The 20,948-nt window shown below is 43.0% G+C and overlaps 2 protein-coding genes across 5 annotated transcripts in view; both read right to left on the bottom strand.

Moving 5' to 3' along the window:
• Positions 1 to 1,476: 1,476 nt before the first annotated feature.
• TADA2B (transcriptional adaptor 2B) lies at positions 1,477 to 6,532 on the bottom strand. Of its 2 annotated transcripts, none has more exons than XM_054633049.2 (2): positions 6,236 to 6,532; positions 1,477 to 4,971 (listed from the first exon to the last, which is right to left on the bottom strand). In XM_054633049.2, exons 1-2 carry the CDS (start codon positions 6,503 to 6,505, stop codon positions 3,979 to 3,981), a joined length of 1,263 nt encoding a protein of 420 aa, XP_054489024.1. In that variant the 5' UTR covers positions 6,506 to 6,532; the 3' UTR covers positions 1,477 to 3,978. The 2 variants fall into 2 exon arrangements, with proteins under 2 accessions (XP_054489024.1, XP_077033860.1); XM_077177745.1 differs by having other exon boundaries at positions 6,461 to 6,508.
• A 1,876-nt stretch (positions 6,533 to 8,408) lies between these two features.
• Positions 8,409 to 20,948, bottom strand: part of TBC1D14 (TBC1 domain family member 14) — a 64,661-nt gene continuing 52,121 nt past the window's right edge. For all 3 annotated transcript variants that reach the window (XM_054633373.2, XM_077177743.1, XM_077177744.1), the window contains 2 exons: positions 12,955 to 13,213; positions 8,409 to 11,734 (listed from right to left, as the gene is read on the bottom strand). In XM_054633373.2, coding sequence (XP_054489348.2) covers positions 11,669 to 11,734; positions 12,955 to 13,213 — 325 coding nt within the window. In that variant the 3' untranslated portion in view covers positions 8,409 to 11,668. The remainder of the gene's footprint in view (positions 11,735 to 12,954; positions 13,214 to 20,948) is intronic.

Raw genomic sequence — 20,948 nt, 5'->3', positions numbered from 1 at the left:
CAATTCGTTAGGGGTGTTCTCAAACACAAGCTCCTGTTCATGTTCAACACAGGCTCATCTTTGAAGCTGGTGACTGAGTCTCTCATTTAAGTGCTTCCCCTGCCCTCAGAAAGGCTTTGGCTGGAGTGGGTCAGTCTGTGCAGAGCTCCACCAACCTGTGCCCTTGCCATAGCCCAGGAAGGAGCACTGAAGAAAGGAAGGAAGTTCTGAAATTTAAACACCCACCAAAGCTAGCACCAGTACTAGCTATCTCCTACACTGCATTTCCACCCATCACATTTAGCTGCAAGGCAGCACCAATTGTTAGTGCAAAGATTTAATCAATTTTCCTACATTATTGTTAAATCAATCATTGAAAGAAACTTTAATACAAGTTTATTTACCAATTCACAATGCAAAAATTAGTAAAATGCTGTGTGCAAACATCAGTGAGGCTTTGTGTGATTTCAGCACAGGCGTTTGTGTGTCTGGCACAGCTACAAATGTAAACTTCAAATGAAGGCAACGTTCCCTCTAAGGAAGAAAGAAGCTGATGAGCTGAACATGCTCATGGGGTATCTTGCCTCACAGCATTGAGTGTGCCATCACTTAGGAGTGCCTGGGGCACAGGCAAAACCATTGTGGGAAGAGTAAACCAGAAGGTTCATGAAGCCCGTTCCAGTTGCAAAGGAATCGAATGCAGTGGGGAGCAAGAGAATAAGGGCAGAGCTTAGTTTGGGAGACTTCCCAGGCAGTTCATGGTCACAGGCTGGTGCAAACCCACAAACCCTGCTCTCACTGCCTGCTGGGCCTGCCAGGAGCAGGGGCACGAGGGGCTGGAGCCAGAGCCCTGCAGCATCCGAGCCCAGCACTGGGCAGTGCACAGGGAGGGAGATGGAGGCTGCCTCCAGCACAGCCCTGGGATGGGACACACAGCACAGTCCCCACCCAGGGCACAAAATCAGGATTTTCAACAGCTTAGAGAGTGTTGCTTCTCCATAGGCTTACATCAATGGTGTTAAGACAGATACTATCATTAGTAATAACTTTAATTAGAAAAGCATTAAGCATATAAAACACCTTGTCATTAGCAACATGAAGGCTGGATTATTTGTACAGTACAGGAAGCACTTCCAGATCAACACAAAATACAAGCTGAAAGAGCTCTTTGCCATCCCAGCCCCTTCACCACAGAAGAGAAGCAGCATAGCTGTAGTAAATTGCTGGATTAACATTAACTGCATCTCAATTTATAAGCAATCAAACAGAAAACCAGCAGCTCATAACAAAGGAATGCTTAGACTAAATCAGTTCCATGTGAAATATGGAACAGCAGCATCCTCTAGTGCAAGTCACCTTTAAAATTAAAAGCATAGCTGAAAATGAGACATTGCTTCTAGGGAAGCCTGTTCCAAGGGACTAATATTTGCTAAAGCAAACATTTACCACCTTGAGTTAGCTTGCAAGTACAAAATAAATATTGATATCCATATTGCATACATTAAAAATACTTTTATTTTACATTCATTTTGATGTTCAATAAGTTACATCTAGCACCAAAGAAACATTTTGGAGGGGTTGAGGAATTAAGAAGCTACAAAGTGTAAAAGCAGAATTCACTTCAACATTTAAATGACTCATTGGTGCCTAGATTTTTTCCTAAGTTATTGTTCAGATGGGCTTTATGCTATTGCTTCAGTTTAACTTAGATGTGCCAAAACAGTGTAGAAATATGAAAATCACAGATTTGAGGGAAAAAACCCCAGAAGAACCAAAACCAAAACAAATCTCTCAAACTCCCAGCTACATGCAGAATTGAGGCTTCAAAACAGCATGTTATGGCAGTTAAATAACCAAGTTACAAGAAGAACCAAATTGCATAACTAGAATGCTGGAAAGAAAGACTGAGCTTCCTTCCCACAGGAGCAGGACAGAGAAAATAACCAAGGGTTTATACCTAATGAACTTGTGTGCTGCTTGTACATGCAAATAGGGTGGAAGTGGTTATTAAAGCTACTCAGCACACTGCAGTTAGCTCCACTGCTGCCAAGAAGAGACAGTTTTGTCTCGAGTATGCCACAACAAACCACTTACAGATAAGCCAAACAAAGTATTACATCCCAGAGGACATAGCCCTTACCTTTTTTGAAGGGACATAACATAAGCTCAAAAGAAAAAGGCACTAGAGTTTTGGTTTTTTTTCCTTAGAAATGCTGGCTTTGTAATTGTACCCCTTTTATTCTAAACTCACTGGTAACACTAGTTTGGTAATGCTGGATGTATTAAATGAAACCCAGTTCTGATCAGAATACCCTGCCAAACTGCAGAATTAATACTGTTTTAAGATTTTGTGGTATCCTCACTGACTACAGCCCAAAGCATCAAAGCAAGATGACATTTCCAGGCCTGGCCTTGAAGCCAGTCAGGTTCCAAGTTTGGTACACCTGCACTCCAGACCTGCCCAGCCTGCCTCCAGCCACAGCTTCCTGCTCCAGACACGACCAGCAGAGAGGCTTAGGCACAAGTAACTGTTCCATCTTCCACGTGGCAACCACTGTTTTTATTCATTTGGTTAAATACCAGCAGGGAATTGAAGGATGAAATGGGCAGAAAAAATTTTTTCTAATTCTCCTTCAACTTCTTTCCCTTAATCAACAGATCTTACTAGAACACTGCTGTGGGCTGGGCATTTGTGTTTCCCACTGTGCTACATCCCAGCTGGTGCTGGCTCCAGCAGCACTCCAGGCAGCAGCTGCCAGAACTGGAGAGATCCCTCCCAAGGTGCACTGCCCTTCTTCCTGTCAGTAAACTCAGATTCAATGGGCCTGGGCTGGTACATTCAAGGTATGTGCAACTCAGCCTGCAGGGGCTCGTTAACCAAATTTGGGAATGCTATGTGCATTTTGACCAAATCTGCATCAATTGTTATTTTTGTTTTTAAAGACCAATCTCAGCCATCAGAACCTATTTGAGAATCTTGCTCCCTTTCCCTGACTTCCCAACGAAATTCAGGAGGCAGCTACACCTCCTCAGCCTCCATGAGCTCAGCAGTTAAGATCCCAAAGGAGGATAGGCAGACTCCCCCAGTAAGGAAAAAACAGTGATTTTGCTGCCTGAGGCTCTCAACTTCTGCCAAACACCTCACTGCCTACTCTCCCAAATGCCATTTCTGGCCCAAATCAGGTACCTTGCTGTAGCTGAGCCCTCCTCTGGAGCAGAGCACCACAGCTGCTGGGGATTCCTGACACTCCAGTACCAAGCAGGAAACGTCAACTCTTCAGAGGGGTCTGTTTCAGGAAACTCAGCTCAAAACAATGCCCGGATCAGCTGGGAGCTCTTCAAGAACCCCCCTCCACAGCACAGGTCCCTGGAGGCATCTCAGCTACCCCATTTCCTCCCTTCCTTCCACTCCCTGCCACAGCTCAGCCCTGCTGTACTCCTGAACTCTCATCCCGGCGTCCCCACGCCTCGGCTGTAGTCACGAAGGACAATGTTCCAAAAGCTTAGCACTGCTCACCAAAGTCCCTGCTCACCTGCTCCTGAGCACAGGACTTCTGTAAGCTTCACTTTGCTGCCAGCATTATGCCAAAAAAAAAAACAAAACAAAGGGTGAAGAAAGTTTCCAGTGAATGAAACTATCTCCTACCTTCAAAGAAAAGCAAGGATTACGCTGATATTCATTTATCCAATAGTACGGACTAAAGCAACTACTCTGGGACTACCGGACTTGAGTAAGTTCACATGAAAAAATCTGTTCTAAGAATGTACCAAAAGCAGTGAAATCCAATGTAGAAGTTTCACAATTAAGTATTTTCCATGATCCAAAGCAAAAGTCTATTTAAACCACCATGGATCAGGATGACTGTGGAGGTTTATGTATTTGCTCTTTTGTGTTTTTAAGCGACATGGTTTCTGTATCTTTGGGGAGGGAAGGAAAAAATAACGAGGTCCTTGAGGCTGTAATGGGCCTCCGCTGTGTTTTTTGAGATCAGCTGAATTTCATGAAGCATCCCTGGATATCCAACCACTTTCTGTCAGAAAGTTTAAAATCCTTTTCTTCAGTACCTTATCTAAGTAACTGGGAAGGCGACTCTTTGAAGGAATTCCTTGTCTTTTTTGGAGATGGTCTTTAATGATGATAGTTTTTACAGTCACGTAACGTGCAGGACTCAAGTTCAGAGAGCTGCAGAGCACCTTTTCCCTGTCCGACAAGAGTTCAAAGCCAGGCAGGTTTTCAATGGCAGCAAATTCACCTTCTTTACCCTCTTCCTTCCCTCTCTTGGAACTAGCTATGTTCTTGTTCTCCTTCCTCTTTTCCCGTTTGTGCCGGGCCGCCTCGTACTCTGCCGACTCCTCCATTTTGGTGATCCCGTTCCGCCGGTACCGCTGCAGCTCCCGAATCTTCGCTCGAAGTATCCTCTCCTTGTGCATGTTCTCAAAGAAGTCTTCAAACTCCTTACAAGACATGAACTGGTACAAAGGCCTCAGTTTCAACCTCAACTCCTTCTCTTCCTTTGTGATCTTCCGTTTGGGAGTTTTCTCCTTGTCCTTTTTGTCCTTCCCTAGGAAGGCCGGTACCAAGTTATAATCTCGCGCGATGTTCTTGCGCCGCTGCCTCTCCTTGAGCTTCCTCACGTACATGTCCACGTGAGCCCTCTTCAGCTCAATCTCCACGTCGTCGTCGTCGTAGTTGACCGAGAGGCCGCTGATGAGCGTCTCGGCGTCCTGGTCGTACTCGATCTCGTAGTCGTCGCGCAGGGGCATGTAGCCCAGCTGCTGCTGCTCGGCCACCGAGATGTCCAGTGGCGGCAGCGGCGTCGTCAGGCTGGGGGACAGCGGGCCGCCGCTGGGACACGTGTGGTCCGTCACCCTGTTGGGAATGGTGTCAGGGATGCAGGCCTTGCCCAGGTTGCCGTGGATGTACATGCTCACGTAGTGCTCCATCACCTCCTGCGGCGTTCGGGACGCGCCCACGTGAGCGGCCATGTCCTCCTAAAGAGAAGAAACGGAGGAGTGATGAAATGATTCCCGTTACTTCTCCAGCATAATGAGCACTCAGAAAGGGCATGACTTTCTCCTTGCTCCTCAAAAGTCAACTCCCAGTACCTAAACTTCTCTAGCAATACCGGCCCCATTTCTATCAGATCTGTGATTTCAGCTCTGGATGAGCATTTACAGTGCATGGGGGCAGGTAAGCCATGAAAACAGCACCTCACAGTGACTCCCACAAAGCCAGCTCACCATAACCAGGAAGCTTTCCAAGCCCCAAGACAACACCAATAGCACTGTACCCCACGGGTTTTGCTTGTTTATATCACATTGCTGAGGAGAAACATGGAAATAAACAGTATTTACTGAAAGAGTAACAACTTTTGTTCTTTTCTAGTTATTTAAGAACTAAGCAAGCTGCAACAGTTGTACACTTTAAGGTTTTGAAAAAGTCCTTATATTTAATGAAGCAAAACATAAGTAACAACAAATCAAGTAAATCAGAAATGAATCAAATGGTCCAGCAGAGGGCAATGAGGATGACCGAGGGACTGGAGCATCTCTTACAAGGACAGGCTGAGGGACTTGGGCTTGTTCAGCCTCAAGAAGGGACAGCTGAAAGGGGACATCACCAAATCCATCAGTATCTGAAGGGAGGTGTCAGACGGACCAGGCTCTGCTCTGTGGTGCCATGCAAAAGGACAAGAGGTAACAAGCAGAAACAGATGCACAGCAAGTCCCACATGTACGTGAGAAAGAACTTCTTCACTGTGCAGGTGACTGAGCACTAGGACACACTGCCCAGAGAGGCTGTGGGGTCTCCTTCACTGGAAACAGCCAAGAACAATCTGGATGCAATTCTGTGCAATGTGCTCCGGGATGACCCAGTGGAGTCCTTTCCGACCTGGCCCACTCTGTGACTCTGAGACGCTTTCCCACGGCTGCATTTAAGCCCAGGTCTGGCTGTGCAGTGCTGCTGAAGGCGAGCAGCCAGCCCCAGCCGGGACACACGGAGGCAGAGGCCGAGCACGGCTCAGAGGCAGGTGCCAGGTCTGTGACACGGACGGGCTGGCGGGAGGCAAACGCAGAGCTTGGAGCGGCGACAGCTCCGAGCTGCGGGTGCGCTCCTGGGAGCGGCGGGGAGCCCGCGGGGAGCGAGGGGCAGCCCGGGCTCCGCAGCGCAGGACGCGCCCCGGGGCTGCTGTCAGGGCCGCCGGTCCCAGCAGGAGGATCGCCCCCGCCCCCGCCCCTGTCCCTCGGCCCTTACCCAGTTGCCGAAGCCGAACTGCTCGATGGCGTCCAGCAGCAGCTGCTCCTCGCGGCTGCTCCAGCCGCCCTCGGCCTCGGCGCCCCAGAGGGTGAAGCGGCCGCCGTCCACCAGCTGGTAGCCGTGCCATCGGCGGTGCGGGCCGATCTCGGCGCCCGCCGAGAAGCACTCGGGGCAGAGCTCGATGTCGGCGCACTCGGTGCAGCGGAAGCGCAGCGGGCTCACCTCGGCCAGGCAGTACACGCAGTACTTCTTCCCCAGTTCCGCCATCTTACCCCGCCCGCGCGCGCGCGCGGCCGCGCCCCCGCCGCCCGCGCCGCCAATGGCAGCGCGCTGGGAGGGCGGGGCCTCGGCCAGCGCCGGCCAATGGGGCCGTGGCTAGCGGGCGCGGGGGGTGTCAGCGCGAGGCGGCGGCTCCGATTGGCCGAGCCGGGCCCGTCTGCCCTTCCCGCGGCCAATGGGAGGAGCCGCCCCGAGCGGAGCTGCCGCGCAGGGGCCGCCCGCCAGGGGGCGGGGCCGCGCACGAGCAGGGGGCGGGGCCTCGCGGGTGCCCGGCAACGGGGGAAGCGGGGCCGGGCCGGGCCCGGCGGGAGGAGCCTCGTCAGTGTCAGTGTCAGTCATTGCCAGTGTCAGTGTGTCATTGTCAGTGTCACTGTCATTGCCATTGCCAGTGTGTCATTGTCAGTGTCACTGTCACTGTCATTGCCATTGCCAGTGTCAGTGTGTCATTGTCAGTGTCACTGTCATTGCCAGTGTGCCATTGTCAGTGTCAGTGCCATTGTCAGTGTGACATCCCAAACGGAAGCACCTCTTCCCGAGCAGATGAGGATTAAAGAAATAAAGAGATTCTTCTTTTAGTTCTATTCCTCTCGGCCCACACAGAAAACATCAGGCTGAGATGTGAAATCCAAACTGTGGAACCACCGTGACTGCTCGGAGAGAACTGCTCAGCGCTCCATGCACTGAGAGCACGTGAAGGAAGAGCTCGACTGTCTGGGATGAAATCCTGAAACTCAGAAAGAACTTATTGAACTCAGTCCATATTCTCAGCCACTTCATGGAAAAACTGGAGCCAATGGAAGCTGAAAGCCAAGGTGAAAAGGCTAAACTAATGGGCGTGGAAACGTGACAGAAGAGAGCTAAATCCTGACCAAAAGAAAGCTGGCCAAACAACCCAAAAGCCTGTGGAGAAACAACCTGGAACTGCAGCAGAAACGTGGGTGCTTGGAACTGAGATACCACTGCAGGATTTCGAGGAGAAATACTGTAGAGCTGCTGAGTCAGCAGCTGGAAATGCAGAAATGTCACTATGCTGGGCTGACCCCTGCTTGTAGGGGAGTTCAGATGAAAAGCCAGAAAGCAAATTCCTCCTTCCTTGCTGAGCATGGCTGAAGAAACTTGGAATTATTATTTGGGAAAACAAAGTAAATCTAGTTTTGAACAAATGTGTGCAACTCCTGTAACAGATACAATGTAAATCTCTTTCAGTATCAAATCGGTGTTAAGAGAGAAGAAATCTGATGTCACATTCCAATTCTGCACATCAGGAGATACTTCAGTGGAAGGAGGTGGGACAGCTGCTTGCTGGAACAACCAGATCCATGGCAGCCAAGGCTTTGCCCGTGTTCTGCACATACCCTTGTTGCACAGGTACTGCCTTCTCTCCCCTCTTTTATTTGATCCTTCAAACTCTTCATTTCAGCAACAGGAAGTTCTGAAGTTATGCCTATGTCAGAAGTAAAACAACACTGACTTAACTTGAGCACAAAAAATGCTTTGTGATTATGAAACCTGCAAAAAACTAAGATTTCTTCTTTTGAAACCAAGCCAGGATAAGGTATTTAAGCATTCCTGAACTCTGAAAATACACAAAGATTTATTTAAAACTATTTTTCATAATACATGTATCAGACCTCAGGCCTTGTCCAGAGAAAGATGTATGAAAAGGGATAAAACCATAGGCATAGTAAGTATCAGATTTTCTAAATGTCACAGGGTATTTAACAGGTATTTCAACATGAGAACTTCAAAGCATCAGCAAAAAGTCCTCTACCTTCAATTAACAAATAGCCCAAAGTCCTCTTTTGAACAGACAAAAATTGTTAAAGCCACCTGTGAAGAAAAAGACTAGTACTGGAATTTTTAGTATCTGAATTACACTGACAACAGTTGATTAAGATAACTTTACATGACTTTATTTAACAAAACCATATATTTACAGTTGAAAAAAGTTCCAGTTTGATACACATATCTAAACAAAACAAATGTGGTAACTACATAACCCAATTTAAACATGATGTACAGGAGATGTACAACACTTCTCTATATATCATTCTTGTTTTAAAACATTCAAAAATAAGCTGTTACAAGGTACCTTTTTTCCCCAAATGAATTGTTTACTAAATGAAATAATATTACTGATTGACTGCAGATCGAAGTTGCAAAACTGCTTTATTATAAAGTGCAGATTGTAAAGAATCCCAAAGCTGGCTGGAGTTTTCTGGCTTCTCTGATCTGCTGCATATACAGTCGTACTTCTCATGTATTGCAGCAGATTCATTTTTCTTTACACCCATGAAGAAAAGAAAGTTTGCTTGATGGGGACATTTTCTGCATGAAAGAAAATCTCATGCAACATTGTTACAGATACTTTCAAGTACCTGAACAATAAAATTGTCAATTTTTTAATGCAATTCCCTGAATTTCTTAGAGAAGATTTCTGTATTAGCTGATTAAGAGATTTGGTATACTGCAAGAAACTTGAAAAGCTCAGTGGCAACAAATTCTATGCCATTACTACTCAGCTCTGTTTTTATCAAAATTCAAGCATGACCTTCAAATCAAGTAATTGAGAAGTTGAAATAATTGCATGTTTAGGCAGGTGATTTTTTTTCACATGTATTTTGTTTGAAAATAAACTGTGCAAAGCTCCTTATTGCATTGCTGTTTCTTCATTAAAGAACATACCTTATATACACAAAGAAATCATTTAGAAAATATATACAACTTCTAAGAACAGATCAAATCACAAAACAAAGTAATTACATTTGCAAGTAACAAACAGTGCACAAGTGTTGCAGCAGGCCTTTTCCCCACAACTATGCCCACTGTCACTGTTACATTCAACATCTTATTGAGAAGAGAAAAAGAACAGGCTGTGATGGCTGCCAAGATACCTAGTAGCTAAAAAATGCTTTTTTAACCAAACAAATGAGCCACACTTGTAGACTCGCTTTAAAAGAAAATACAAATGTAGTTGCAATGAAGACTTAAATCACAAAGCCAGTTAAAGTACCACCTAAACATGTATATTGAGGAAAAAGTGATCTCTGTGTTCCATAAACCGTTTAAAAGCATAGTGCAAATGTTTTGGATGGTAGGCCTCTCGTATTCTTCATGGAAAGGCAGATTTGTTGTAGGAATAGAAAAAGTGATATTAAAAAACACTTACTGACCTTCCTGCTTTCTATTGCACTTCAAAGCAATGGAGCATACAAGTACCAGTCATTGGAGGACAAATTCTGTACAAATTCTGAGTGAATTAACACGTTTGCTATCACATCTTAATGTCTATTTTCAGTAAGTGATGACCGAGGTGATGTCTTGTGGTGGAATTAAGATGATCAACAAAAACCACATCCATTACACCAGCTACACAAAGTGGACAGGAGAAGAGGTCAATGAGGTATCGGACTTGCAGGCTGCATTTGCATTACACATCTTTCTAAGTGATTATGAGTCCTCACTTACCAGGGAATCTTGTTCTCACTCTTCTTAATATTACAGTCAAATTATCCCTCATAGAAATAATGTCTGTACCAAAGGACAGTGTTTTGATTATGTCCCACAGTCCTTTACACTGTATGTTGAGTTGAGCAGTGTGCAACTATTCTTCTTGGTTTTATTCAGACAATGCCAAAGTAATCAGCATAAAGCAGCTGAAGAGTACTGGGAAACTGCTGACCATACAGCTGGAGGATTTAGTAATGCCTGTTCACAGTTAACACAAATATTGCTTCAGTTACCTTTCCCTTTTCAATGATCACCATTAGCATAAAATAGGTTTTACACTACACACTATGCAATAAACATTCTTGTAAATCAGAGGCACTCATGATTTGCCCTTCTACATTCACCTGAATGCAGAGAGGATCTACAATCTATGAGGAGTTTATGTAATGGCTGCTGTAACTTGCCTCATGTATCAGAGGTCAGATGGAATGCTCAGAAATGACAGCTTGTACTTATCCTGATGATGCCTGGCATGTTTCCCAATAAACTTCTTTCACCTGTCACTTGTGGATCTGCTCCACATAACGTTCCCACTGTGGCAGCAGCTTCAGGAGATTCCACAAAACCTTTGCTTTTCAGCAGCAACACTGGCAAATATTAACAGCTCCCCTACAACCTTTCCTCTTTAGTTCTGCCAGTGAGCAAAGCTTGGTTTAAAGCAGCTATCAAAATTGCTTTTAACCCTTTCTCAGTTTATCTGCTAAGTCCAGTTCTATCTCCATGACTGGACACATGGCACACAGTAAGCAGATGGTTGTGAAGAACATTGTGAAACAGCAGTACCCCAGGAGAAGGACACATGCATGGAAACATGCATTTAGTGGTATGTGACCTTGGCTTTCAACAGAGGAAAGAAAGCACAATTGGGAAATTATGCCACCTTAATACCAGAACCCTCTTGGTGAGTTTAGAATCTAGTCTGATGAACGTTATTTCCTCCATATGCATCCAGATTGGAAAATAAATTTCCAAGGCATCTTAAAGAATAATTAGTTTTGCACTGCTAGTTTGACTTCTCTTCCAAGCTTATTTTCTACTTAACTTTTTCTTATTAAAGAAAGGAATGTAGTTCTATGTCTACATGATTTCTTTGGTAAATGGGACCCACATCCTATAAAATCAGAAGCATTTCTAAAGAAATGGTCCTTACACCATTTAGAATTCAAGCACCAGTTATCTAAAATCCAGATCCAGCTACTGTTACAGGTATTGGGAATATATCCTGCCTAAGAATGGAACGGGAACAGCTGTCAAAGCAACCAACATTGCTGAATGTCCAGTCTTTTAAAACATCTAAGAAAAAAAAATTAGAAAACCCCCAAACCCTTGATGTTATTTTGATTCACTGCCCTCATCAGAAGTACAGAATGTGTAATGCTCTCCACAGTATATGCGCATACCACTAAAAGTTTAAGGCTAAGCCTAGGATTAGTTTATAAGGGGTTTATCCCCTAATTTCCTTTCTTCTTTTTTTTTTCACTCCTCCTCCTCGATTTTCTTCTCTCCTCCTTAAGGCTATTCTACTACTAAATGTAACTCTGAACTAACACTTTGATTTGCAGGCTCATACATGTCAAACAGTAATCAATACTTTTGCCACTTTAGCTCTTTTCCTGGGAGTCACTGGTGGCGAACCCAACGTTAACGCTTCAGTGAAGGACTTCCTTTTTCCATCTCCCGGTTATCTTTCTGCAGAGCAGCCAGTATCTAGACATTGCAGGAGAGGAGAGAGAAGAAAAGCATTAGATTAAAGAAATAGTAATTCATTCTGAAGAGTTTCTAATTATGTCTGAGCAACACTAACTATTTAATGTAATTAAATTTAGAAAACTTCTCCCCTGACAAGAGAGCTCTCCCGTAAGTCCTTGTGACATGGTGGATTAGAAACAAATTTAACAAAGGTTTAAACTCCATCTCCCCCAACACACACTTTTGAAGCCCCATTTAGGGTTCCTGGCAGAATAGCACCCTTATCTCTCCTTCCCCATGAGGGAAACAGCAGCAGGCTGGCAATTTATTTGGAATGCAATCCTCATGCACACATGACATGTTCAAGGAAGGTGAGACAACTGAACAACCTGTGGAGCCACTCCTGCTGTGAAGGTTAAAATGTTCATCTTGAAGAGAAAAGTGGCAATCCCCAGCATCTACAGGCACTGCTACCCCAGGAGAGAACCAGAAACACCCAGTTGCAGCGGAATTGCCCCAACCCCTACAGTTAACACCACCTTTCATTTTCTCTGCAAAAAAGCAGTTGGATAAAATAGGCAGAGCTCTGTTATGGAATGACTTACAAAGTGGGCTGTATTGCTGCTTTGAACATAGAAAAAAAAAAAAGGGTGTGTTTCCACTCTCCAACATGAATGGCTGCTACAGGCATTTAATGATTTCCAAATTCAGATGACACATCTTTTTTTTCTTTAAACTGAAATTTAGTTAAAATTACATCGATGAAACAATTTCTGAAATCACATGCTAAATCCCAATAAAGAAGTCAGAAATGCAATCACTTCTGCAGAGCCCAAATTAGGCAGAGTAGAGCTCTTCAAGAAGATTAAAATGATTGTATGATAGCATGTGACAACTTCTCCCAAAGAGTGGATATCTGCTTTTAAGTATCAAGTTGTAATGTTGCTAGCAGCCTTTGTAATTAAAAAAATTTCAAAGTTGTCTGACTTTTTACTTCATAAATTTCACTCAATATTTCAATTTTGAATGTTGGCTGAGCTCTCCCTTTCCAGAGGAGATTAAACTGAGGGAATCCACTCATCTCAATGTATGCTAAGAGCATGGAGTGAGCTACACAGTCCTACGTACCCATAAAATCGAGCACTAGCTCTGCTGAAACATTCTTCCAGATGTTGCCAAACCCCATTTTCATGAGTAAAGTAAATTCATCAGTTAACAAAGACTGACATCCTCTTTACCTGAGCCCATTTTTTGTTTCTACTTTGCATCTGAATGGCAGCAATAGATGCGAAGAATTCTTCTGAAGGCAAGTCCTCTGGTAGCTTTGTTAAAAACTGAGCTATATGAATGAAGTCCATTTTGGTCAAAATATCTTCAAAAAGTTTGAGTATTCCCAACGCTGTACGGAACAAGAACTCTTCTCCATCACGGCAGAACACATCCCAGACACGACAAGCCAAGTCTAGTGGCAAAGATTTGCTGTACAATGTGAATATCCTGAAAGACAGAACAAAATTTTCACTTCTTGGACAAGAAGGCTTGGATACTCACAGAAACACACACACCAATCATCAGTCAGTTTGAGGCTTCTCAAATATTTGTAATTGAATGTTCCTTTTTATATTTCAGAAGTACTTCTGTTAGTTGCAGCACACCAATCCATGAAACAATATAAAATTGTACAACTATTAAAGCGTGGTCTCTAAGTTTGATTTTCTTGGATCATACCAGAAGAAACAATATACATGATTTTACAATGGGCATGTGATGACCATTGATAGGCCTATCAATGTAATTTGATGTAATCAAAGGCCTATTTAATCATCACTTCAGAGCTGAGAATTGATGCAGTTTTAGTTGCAAAAACTCAAAAAGCTGAACTTTAAGAGAAGCTTCAATGGGCATTTTCTGGTTCAGATAAAGGAGATGTTTCTTGTGTTTCAGGCTTGATTGACAGGCAAAGTAATATTAGTGTGAATTTTGGAGGAAGGATCAGCCTGATCTCCCTTGAGAGAAACAGGCCAGGCAGGATGTCCAGAGAGGTGCAGATAGTGGTGATGAGATGGTGGCTCAGTGTGCCTGTACAGATGTGATTCCAAGGGTAATACCAGAAGCGACAGCTTCATCCCAGTTGCTAAAACTCCATTCTCATTAATGAGCATGAGCACTTTTCTTCCCTCACCAAAATGCTGACAGCCTTGCAGCCAGAAACAAGAAGTTGCTCCCTCCTCTCTCTTTTATCCAATATCTCACTGCACAGCAGAGCAGGAGCATTGTTGCCAACAATGATCTAACAGCACGTGATGAGAATCATTTCCTGGAATCATTTTACATTATATAAGGGGAAAGAGTTATGGTGGTTTTATCCTTCAGAATTCAGAAATAATTTTTCCACAGATGCACTGCACAAACATCTCTGTAAAACTGCAAAGAATTCTCTCCCCAGCAGAGGTCAGCAAAGGCTCAAATTTCAATCAAACCTTTCCACAGCTTTTAACAGAAAACTCTTTTTCAAGTATGCTGAATTGAACAGTAGAGTTCACGTGTTTAAAACTACCCTCTATCCCCTCCAATTTTTTATTTGGGAAATTTGTATTCACATTAAAAAGATAAAATGGAACATATATACACACACATATATATAGGTATAGAATATGAAGTAATGTATTTTCATAGCAAAGTCTAATAATCAAAGGTTTTCTGCATTATCTGCTTTTTACTATATAAAAATTTATTTGAATGATGTGTTGTTAAGTATATGGCTTCTGTGTGAATCACCACACTTTAGAAAAAAAAAAGAAAATATATTCATTTGATTAACATCCTGATGAAACTAACATTTGCACAAATTCAGGTGACAGGTGAATTGCAGGTTTAAGATCCTTAGGATTTTACTGTTTTTCCTATTTTTACATCTCATTGCAATCTTCTTATAACAAGTGGAAATATTTTAAATCCTGTTCTCCAAAAAGCTAAGTTGGTATTCTAAAATAAGGGATGCAAAACCCAGACACTTCTTCACCATACATACATGAAGGTGTAAGAAGAGCATGATACAAGCTCTTCCTCTGGATTACTGGCTGATCCTGCACTGCAGACTTCATTTACTTTGTACACTCTTTCAATCTTTTTGAGCAGTCACAGACCATATAAAACTGTACTGTCACAGAATACCTACATGGCAGAATTAAGACTTTTGTCTGTACACACACAGAGAGGAAATAGCAACAGGTTTTCAATTTAAAAGGAACAGTGTAATAGGAAGCAATTCAGCTGAGTCCTTTCCTGGTCACCAAGTAGCAGGGAAACACTACTGCAGCCAGAAATAAGTCCTGGTTAAAGATAAGTAACAATGCCAACTTTATAGACCCGTTGTTATTCACAAAAGCAATTATTCTGTCATGATTCAGACCTAACCTGAATAACCCATTTGTATTAAATCTCCAACTATGCAGAAAATTAACTGTCAAAAGACAGAACTATTTATGAGAACACTTCTTTTGTATGAAAGGATTTACTCGCATCAAAAAGGCTGTCACATCAAGTCAGGTATTTGCTATTGAGCTCTTCATAATTTGGAAGGAAGTGCCATTTGCAGGAACTTGACAATTAACTTTCATTAATATCTTCATGGAATTGATGCATCAAGACCTAACAGCAGAGACTAGGCCCCCTAGAATAAGCAGTGAAAGGCCAGTAGGAATCACTGCTTAGATTCCTAGAACAGATACAGCATTTCATCCTTTCAAACATTTCCTACTGAAAGACATTTTTATTAGACATCTGAGCTACTGGTTGAAACTCTGCTGGAATTTACTGGGGTAATAAAGCAGCTGCCAGACTGAGGCAGTTCCAGCAGCATCTTCCAGCAGCACTGGCACTCCTTGCACATGACCTGCTGTCACTGTTCTGCAGGGTGCCTTCTGTCTGCAGCTCTCCTGCAACGTGCTGTGTCGCAGGCACAGGCATCACAGCTAAACTCACACAGAGATGTCCAGTGTCAGCAATGCAGGCTCCTGGCCTTTCTCTGGTTGGAAGAGAAAGAGAAGCAGCACCAGAGGCTCCTCCCTGGCCCTGTTTCTGATGAAAGGGTACTTTGAGGTAGATGAAGGCCTGGCTGGTTTGCTGCTCACAGCAAAAGCATGTGACCATAAAGTCATCAAGAAAGCAAAGCACTGCTACCATGATAATAACAAGCTCCATCCTTCTTCCCTTAGCTTTTTCTTCCTCCCCTTCCTTTTCCTCTTTTCTTTCTAATTAAAAAGTCTTTATAAGATATCAGCAAGAGCAATGCAGACAGGACAGATTTTGGATTGGGAACTCACACACATCATTGATGCAAATCAGATCTTATGTATTCTTGCACTACACATTCCTTTCCCATAGCTGTAAATTTAAAAATCATTACAGTCTAAAAAAAAAAGTACAAGTGTTTAATTTCTTATTTGGAAAAGAAATTTAATGCTGACTGCAAGAGAACATTTTCTGGGGGGCACAGACTATGCTTTTCTCAAAGTAACAGAAAACAAACTTATACATACTTTACTGTATAAGTGTATGGAAGGAAGCCCGCTAAAAATGGCCACACAAAGTGGCTTGGACCTCTATCCTAACAAGCACATGGTGTCAATAGAAACTTCGTGTTCAGGGAGCACAATCACACTCCATGTAGTACTAAAGAACCACTGATCAATCCATCAGTACAAACACAGCCCTTGGCTATAATTATTGCCAAAACCCTTTTCCTGAGTAGGGATAAAGAGGTGTTTGCATAGCAGCAGCAGGCCATAAATAGACAGCATGTGTCCTTGGCAAATCCACATTCCACTCTGCTCACAAGAGCCTGCAGAACATCAGCTGACAGAATGAGAGGCCAAAACTGGGCTATTCAGACACACTATTTCCCCTCTGTTCTTTGTGAACCTGACTCCACATTGTTCTTTATGGCTTTTTCACACTTGATCCTCTTTATACTCACCAAAAAAAAGTAAAACCCTGTATAGTTTTTGAATTCTTTCTACAAGATTTATCAGTTGGAGTTTAGGCTTAGAGCACATGGGTCCTTTTTAAATGAGATGCCTTACCTGTGGCAGGTGTACCCCAATAATCATGTCACAGTACCTTTAATTAAACTACTCAGCTCTTGGAGTTTTCCCATCATAGAAGGCAGCAGTGGAACTAAACTGGCAGGGAGGCTTTCCTCCCTAAGTCCTCTACCAGCTCCAAGAAAACCTGCACAGCTGGGTCCACCTACAGCATTTCTTTTTCTTGCAACATATCTCTTCAAAAATGATTTAAGCACACCAATTTTACTGCTGTTCCCTGCAGCACAGGTGACAGGAAGAAGCACAAAGCAGACTAGTTGTCTCCATTTTAATTGTGGAAGGAGCAGGAAGGTTTCCCAGCAACTGGTCTGTGCAGCACTGGCTTCTGGAGCCACCCAGAGCTGGCAGCAGCAGAGATTTACTGCACACATGCCTGCACAGTAACCACACCAGACACTGGAATAGCAGCAGGGATCCCCTTTGGAACTCAGAACAAATGTTCATTTAAATAAAAGTAATGTCAGAGCAAGGCTGTTTCACAGAGATTTTTACCTACATGCAAAAGGTCTGCCTACTCAAAGCAATGTTGTACCATATTCTTCCCTGACTTTAAATACACTGCAGCCACACTCTTAGTGGGAATTTAAAGAAAAAAAAATCTAAATCTGCTTCCTACAGGATCAAAGTATTTTGAAGTAGAATGTATGTATAGGTATGCACACACACACACATATATGAATACCATCACACCTATATTTAAGTAAAATATGTAAGTTTTACACACATACAACCTTTACAGTCTAATAAAATTAAGGACAGAGTGGTATGAGCTGTGTAGTTCAAGACAAGTGTGAAAAAGTTTAATACAGTATTGGGCAGGTCTATCTCAAAGAGCCTACATTCCTGTGCATGATCAGTGCTGTAACTCTCTAGGGATGGGAAGGAACACAGTAAATTGTCCTTGGAATTAAAATAAACAGCTTGAATATGGATGCAGGTAGTCAGCAAGAAATGTTAATCATCAGTTCACTGATGCAAAGACCTTGAGAAGTATCATCCACAGTCACTCCTCACTGACTTCTCTTTCAAGTGCTCTTGACACCCAGAGAGGTAACAAAAGGAGGATCTGATATGCCTCAAGACTTCAAGAGCACTTCAACACAGATGTCATCACTTCAGTTCTTCACTCACAAGTCAGTCATTTTTCCTTTTGGTTTGTTTTGGTTTTGTATTGGGTTTTTCCCCTATATATGTACTAAGAGAAAACAACTAATCACGTAAATGTTTACTCAAGAAATATAAATATAAATAAAGAGTATTCTATCAAAGCAAAATTACTGAAGGGAATGTAAACCTTCAATCTTCTGTCAAAACAGTATTTTTTCCTAAATCTCTAATTGCTGGTACTGTTTCTTAGGATTTCTTCTTTACAGCGTGAAGTTAAACAATAGCATGATATTAACATGCCTGTACCATGAGGATGCCCAATTTTAGTTCCTCCTACAGAGCAATCACCTTATTTATGACAGCATCATATCCAATTAGTAATCCACAGTATCACAGAATACCCTGAGTTGGAAAGGACCCACAAAGATTATTGAGCCCAGTTCCTGGTCCTGCACAGGAGCCACCTGGAGGATCACACCATGTGCCTGAGAGCATTGCCTGAAAGCTTCTTGAACTCTGCCAGGCTTGGTGCTCTGACCACTTTCCTGGGGAGCCTGTGCCAGTGCCCAGCCACCCTCTGGGAAGAAGAATCTTTTCCTAATATTTAGTTTGAATTTCACAGCTTCATGCACTGTTGCCACAGAGAAGAGATCAGTGCCTGCCCCTCCTCTTCTCACAGGGAAGCTGTAACTGCAGTGAGGTCTCCCCTCAGTCTCCTCCAGGCTGACCAGACCAAGTAACCTCAGCTACTCCTCACACAGCTTCCTCTAAAGCCATTCACCATCCTTATTGCTCTCCTTTACACAGTCTCTAATAGTTAACTATGGTTTTTATATTGTGGTGCCCAAAACTGCCCCCAACACTCGAGGTGAGGCTGCCCCAGTGCAGAGCAGGACAATCCCCTCCCTTGCCTGGCTGGCAATGCTGGGCCTGATGTGCTTCAGACAGGGCTGGCCCTCCTGGCTGATTCACACTCAACTTGCCACTGACCAGGACCCCCAGGTCCTTTTCTATGGTGCTGCTTTCCAGCATCTCATCCCCCATTCTGTCTGTACATCCAGGATTGCTCCATCCTAGCTGCAGAATCTGGAGAGGTTACTGTGAGATGCTATCAAAATCTTTAGTGAAGTCTAAAAATATCACATCTACCCAACTAGGTGGGTAACCTTGTCATAAAAGGAAAATAAATTTGTGAAGCAGGGCTTTCACCTCGTGAAAGCACAGCTGGCTGTGCTATCCTCCAGGTGTCTTTCAATATGTTCCAGAATAACCTTATGGCTCCATAATTTTACCAGTCACTGTAGTGACTCTGACAGGCCTTTTGTTTCCTGAAAATCAGGACAATGCTAACCAGCTTCCAGAAAAACAGAACCTCTCCAGATTGCCATGACTGTTCAAAAATCATTGAGAGAGATCTCATGATGATATCTGCCAGCTCTTGCATGAATCCCATCAGGCTGGAACAGCAAATCCCACAAGTTCAGGGTCAAATGGAAGTTTATCATCCTCACAGCCATGGTCTTCCAGCTCAGGGCTCTGAGACTCCCAAAGCACATCATCATCATCATTAAATACCAAAGTGAAGACAGCATTAAAAACTCTGCCTAGTCTGTGTCCCTGCTGGCAAGGGGACATCATCATATAACAGGCTGACATAATTTCTGGACTGCTATTGACATTATTGTCCATTAAAAATACAATATCCTGGTGATTTCAGTGTTGTCCTTCCAGTTACTCTCCCACATGTATGTTTACATGTCATCTTATTCTGATGTCCCTTTTATTCAATTGCTTTCTCCACACAGGGTTTCACAACACCCAGGCATACAATTTCAACATCTTTCCTCTTATCACTGAACACACCAGCCTCTGCTCTCTTTCTTCCCTTCTGTCTTATCCGAGTACTTTTTCTATTCTCTGTGCACAGATCTACTTCAGTTTAATACTGTCAGCCTTCAGTCACAAATTCTTTCCCATGGTATTTCTTCCATTAAATGTTGGGAGAAATGAGCCTGTTCATTACAATTCCCAACAATTCCCCTACACATGATGCATTAAAATTTAATCCCAGTGTAACAGCCAAGTCACAAAGCCCATGGTTTGTATAAGTTACACCACCCTCTGTGCAACAGGCACATACAAACCATGCAAATCAAGCAAAGGCAGCACAAGAAGTCCATTTGGATGGAGCTGAATCAACCAAAGGACATTAAGGACAACAAGAAGGGCTTTCCTGCATCTGCAGGAAAAAAAAAAGACTGGTCTTAAAGAACAGGGTACTGCCAAAGACCTTCAGGTAAAATCACATTAACACTACAAATATTTTCCAGAAAAATAAGCTGTTCCAGAAGAACAGTTTATTAATCTCAGGGAAAAAATCCCAATGTTACCACTGGGAATTTATTCTCTTACTTAAGGTATTTGTCAGATACCTGAGAACAGAAGAAATTGTCAACAATGTAAGGGCAAACCAATTTTTCACAAAAAAATCTTCCATGTCATCCCAAAACTGACAATCAAGTCTATCTGAAAAGAGACTTTTTAACTGCCCCAAACCAAGGTCTCACAGGCACAAATGCAAGCGCTCAATGTGGAGTGCATAATACCTCACTGAAATTTGGCAAAAGTGCAAATAAGATCTTTGTTTTTTTTCCTCTCTAAGGAAAATCTTCTGATTATACTAGAACTGAAAGGAAAGACAGTTTCATCTAATAAAAAGACTCTAATTGCCCATCTGCTGAGTGGAATAGCTTTTCTGTAGCTTTGAGTTTTATGTTGTATGGACACATGTTTTAATTACACTTTTCCCAGTCTGTGCAGGACAAAGTATACATTTCAAATGCAAGACTGGAAATATTTTCTGAATAGACAACCCTAGTAGACACCTGCACATGCAACAGACAAATTTTCTCAGAAGGTCAGCATTATTTCAAAACAAGCTTCCAACTTAACACAAGTACAGTAATAAAGGTTAGGCAAATGTTAAACATCACAGAAGTAAGTGGCAATGATTTGGATTG

The sequence above is a fragment of the Agelaius phoeniceus genome, chromosome 4 (genome assembly GCF_051311805.1).
Source record: "Agelaius phoeniceus isolate bAgePho1 chromosome 4, bAgePho1.hap1, whole genome shotgun sequence".
NCBI lineage: Eukaryota > Metazoa > Chordata > Aves > Passeriformes > Icteridae > Agelaius > Agelaius phoeniceus.
This window is presented reverse-complemented; position numbering and strand designations above follow the sequence as displayed.